The sequence below is a fragment of the Palaemon carinicauda genome, chromosome 21, assembly GCF_036898095.1.
Source record: "Palaemon carinicauda isolate YSFRI2023 chromosome 21, ASM3689809v2, whole genome shotgun sequence".
Taxonomy (NCBI): domain Eukaryota; kingdom Metazoa; phylum Arthropoda; class Malacostraca; order Decapoda; family Palaemonidae; genus Palaemon; species Palaemon carinicauda.
In genome coordinates, this window is record NC_090745.1 from 18,376,162 (window position 1) to 18,379,452 (window position 3,291).

Below are 3,291 nucleotides of genomic sequence, written 5' to 3' on the forward strand. Positions count from 1 at the left end.
AAGAATGACATGTGGTCATTCCTCGGAAAGAGAAACATGCACAGTGGATAGCTCACCGATGACTATAATATGAAAAAAAAGATTCGAAATTCCCAGAGTTGGTGATGATGACCGACTTATTCGGAAGCGCAAAGGATTGGAAACTGAATTTAAGTTTATAGTGTGCTTTGAAGAAGTTCACCAGGCCATTTCAGTAGCGCATTCAGCTATGGGTCATGGCGGTGAAAAGAAAACTTTCAAAGAAGGACAAAAGAAGTGAGCTAATTTGACTATGCAGTGCTGCCAGATGTTTATAAGTTTTTGCATTGAGCGTCAAAAGAAAAAACGTAGAGTACATAAAGGTCTGGTGGTGAAGCCTGTTAGAAGCGAGACTATTTTTTCTCGATGCCAAATTGACTTGATCAATTTTCAAATATTACCTGATGGGGAATTTAAATATATTCTGACCTTCATCAACCATTTCAGCAAGTTTTGTGTGCTGCGGCCCCTTACATCAAAACGAGCTGAGGGGGTTGCTAACACGCTTCTCAGAATACTTTTTACCTTTGGCGCTCCTGTTATCCTGCACTCGGATAACGGGAGAGAGTTTGTGAATGCCGTTATATCAGAGTTGTCTATGCTCTGGCCTGAACTTAAACTTGTCACTGGTCGGCCGCGCCACCCACAAAGCCAAGGTGCAGTTGAAAGATTGAATGGAGTCAATCAAGACAAATTAAAAATTTGGATGCACGAAAACAAGTCCAGCAGGTGGAGCGTTGGGGTCCACTTTGTCCAGTGGCAAATAAACATTTCTGAACATGAAACCATAAAAGCAAGTCCGTTTAAGGTCATGTTCGGGATCGAACCCAAGGTAGCCCTAGCATCCACTGTTATTCCACCTAATATGCTCGGCAATATAAGAACTGAAGAATACTTAGACACCATCCTCCAAAATGAAGCCGAAGAGGCGGCTGATGAAGAAAAACAAGGATAGGAGGAACAGGAAGGAGAAGAGGAACAGGAAGGAGAAGAGGAACTATATGCAGAAGAGGAACTATATGCAGAAGAGGAACTATATGCAGAAGAGGAACTATATGCAGAAGAGGAACTATATGGAGAAGAGGCGCCGCAATTCGCTGAAGCTCGGCAACTGGCTGCAGCCGGCCAAGAAAAAACCGCACTTAGAATGACAAGGAGAGCGAAACACCACTAAAGTGCCCTACAAGTGGGTGACAACGCGACGCTGTAAGTTCCCGAGTTTGATCGTGGGCCGAGTGACATAAGGAACCTCCTGGTTGTGGTACTGCAGAGAGACGAGGACCTGTACCAAGTAGGCTGCTGTGACGGGCCGAGAGAGGAGTTGTGAACTCAAAGGCAGATTGGAAACGACTGAGTTATTTATTAAGGAGTCATGTACCAACCGTGTGTCACACAATTGTACATAATTATTTTGTATATATTATGGTTGTATCTGCGCTCTTCCCTCGCACTAAAAAGAACCTGAATGATCATGTCTCCGTTTTGCTCAGTAACATTATCTGTCTCTCGAACAGGTAATGTCCAGTTGCCTTGAGGTTTTGTATATAAAGAAGAGTGTTCCTTAATAAATAACTCAGTCGTTTCCAATCTGCCTTTGAGTTCACGACTCCTCTCTCGGCCCGTCACATTGGTGACCCCGGAGTGACGGGCCGAGAGAGGAGTTGTGAACTCAAAGGCAGATTGGAAACGACTGAGTTATTTATTAAGGAACACTCTTCTTTATATACAAAACCTCAAGGCAACAGGACATGACCTGTTCGAGAGACAGATAATGTTACTGAGCAAAACGGAGACATGATCATTCAGGTTCTTTTTAGTGCGAGGGAAGAGCGCAGATACAACCATAATATATACAAAATAATTATGTACAATTGTATGACACACGGTTGGTACACTGCAGAGAAGGACGCATAACCACCCGGTACACGGCAGCTGACATGTACCCCGTTAAGGAGAAGCTCCTCACCTCAGATGAGGTTCCCGACGTTAAAATGGCTTTGAGAACTGCTGTAACCAGGTACACAGGCCAAGGGTATGTGAAGTGTGCCTGTAAAACAAATTGCACAACTTCCAGATGCTCCTACACAAATAAGCTGTTAAAATGTAACTCTCGTTGCCACCCTGGTCGTCCTTGTAGCAATATTTAAGTGTTAAAGTAGTGTCAATCCCTTTTAGTTTGAACAATAAATACTGAACTAATAAATACTAATTTTAGTTGGAACAATATATATTAATTCTCTTTGATTCTTGTTTCATTATGCCTATTGTGTACAATCGGAAAAATGCCGTTGCTTTTTTTTAAAAAATGGCAAAATTTTGCCATATGTGGATAATTATCTAGATTTGGCAAGCGCAATTTCCAAATGTGTACATTTTACAACTTTCTCGCAAAATGTACTCATTTCGCAATTATCCACATTTTGCGTAACATGTGTGTGTGTATATATATATATATATATATATATATATATATATATATATATATATATATATATTGAAAGAGTGTGATTCTAAAGGCATGAAGTGTCGGATGTGGCAGAGTAGGTTTTTAGAGCTGTTATGGGGATCGAGGCATTTTGTTTGAAAGTAATTCACTATCAATTAATCAGTATATGTTCTCGGCAGTGATTCCAAATCATAATTATGTTGTGTAGACTCACTTGTTGTTATTTGATATAACATTCTAATAGCAAACTTACTGCCTAAAATGATGAACTTTGGTATAGTTTGGAAATTTTGTCCAGACTGAAAAACCTTACTTATAACAATTCACGAGTCCAATAACAACTTATTTTCCTTAGATAGAATATCTACAACTGGTATGAACAATTCAGCATATATGAAAAAGTATTTCAGGGAACATAGTGTGTGTGAGCAGTCCATCATCAAAAGGGCGAGTCTATAAGGATGGTTTTCATAATCACTTACTGACCAATAAAAAAAAATTGACATAAAAACACTGGGAATGTCGCCTTGGATTTTCTTTATATCATCTCCACGGTGATCACTCAATTTGGAAAAATGTCATCTTTACTGATGAAAAACATTTTACATCAGTGGAAGCACGAACAAGGCATTGCTGGAGGTGACATAATACCCGCTATGACTTGACAAATATTCAAAAGAGAGCTAAGAATGGAAGAGTTCGTATTAATTTGTGGGGTTGGATGATTATTTGGAAGGTTCACGGGCAATGATTATGTGGATGCCCTGCTTCCCAGAGTGAGAGCCATGGCCATTCCCAATCCACACCCAATCGTTCTAGTGCACGGT

The 3,291-nt window shown here is 40.3% G+C and overlaps 1 protein-coding gene across 1 annotated transcript; it reads left to right on the forward strand.

Moving 5' to 3' along the window:
- Nucleotides 1-271: 271 nt before the first annotated feature.
- On the forward strand, nucleotides 272-1,192 carry LOC137614796 (KRAB-A domain-containing protein 2-like). The gene is made up of 2 exons (XM_068344463.1): nucleotides 272-937; nucleotides 1,013-1,192. Exons 1-2 carry the CDS (start codon nucleotides 272-274, stop codon nucleotides 1,190-1,192), a joined length of 846 nt encoding a protein of 281 aa, XP_068200564.1.
- Nucleotides 1,193-3,291: the final 2,099 nt, after the last annotated feature.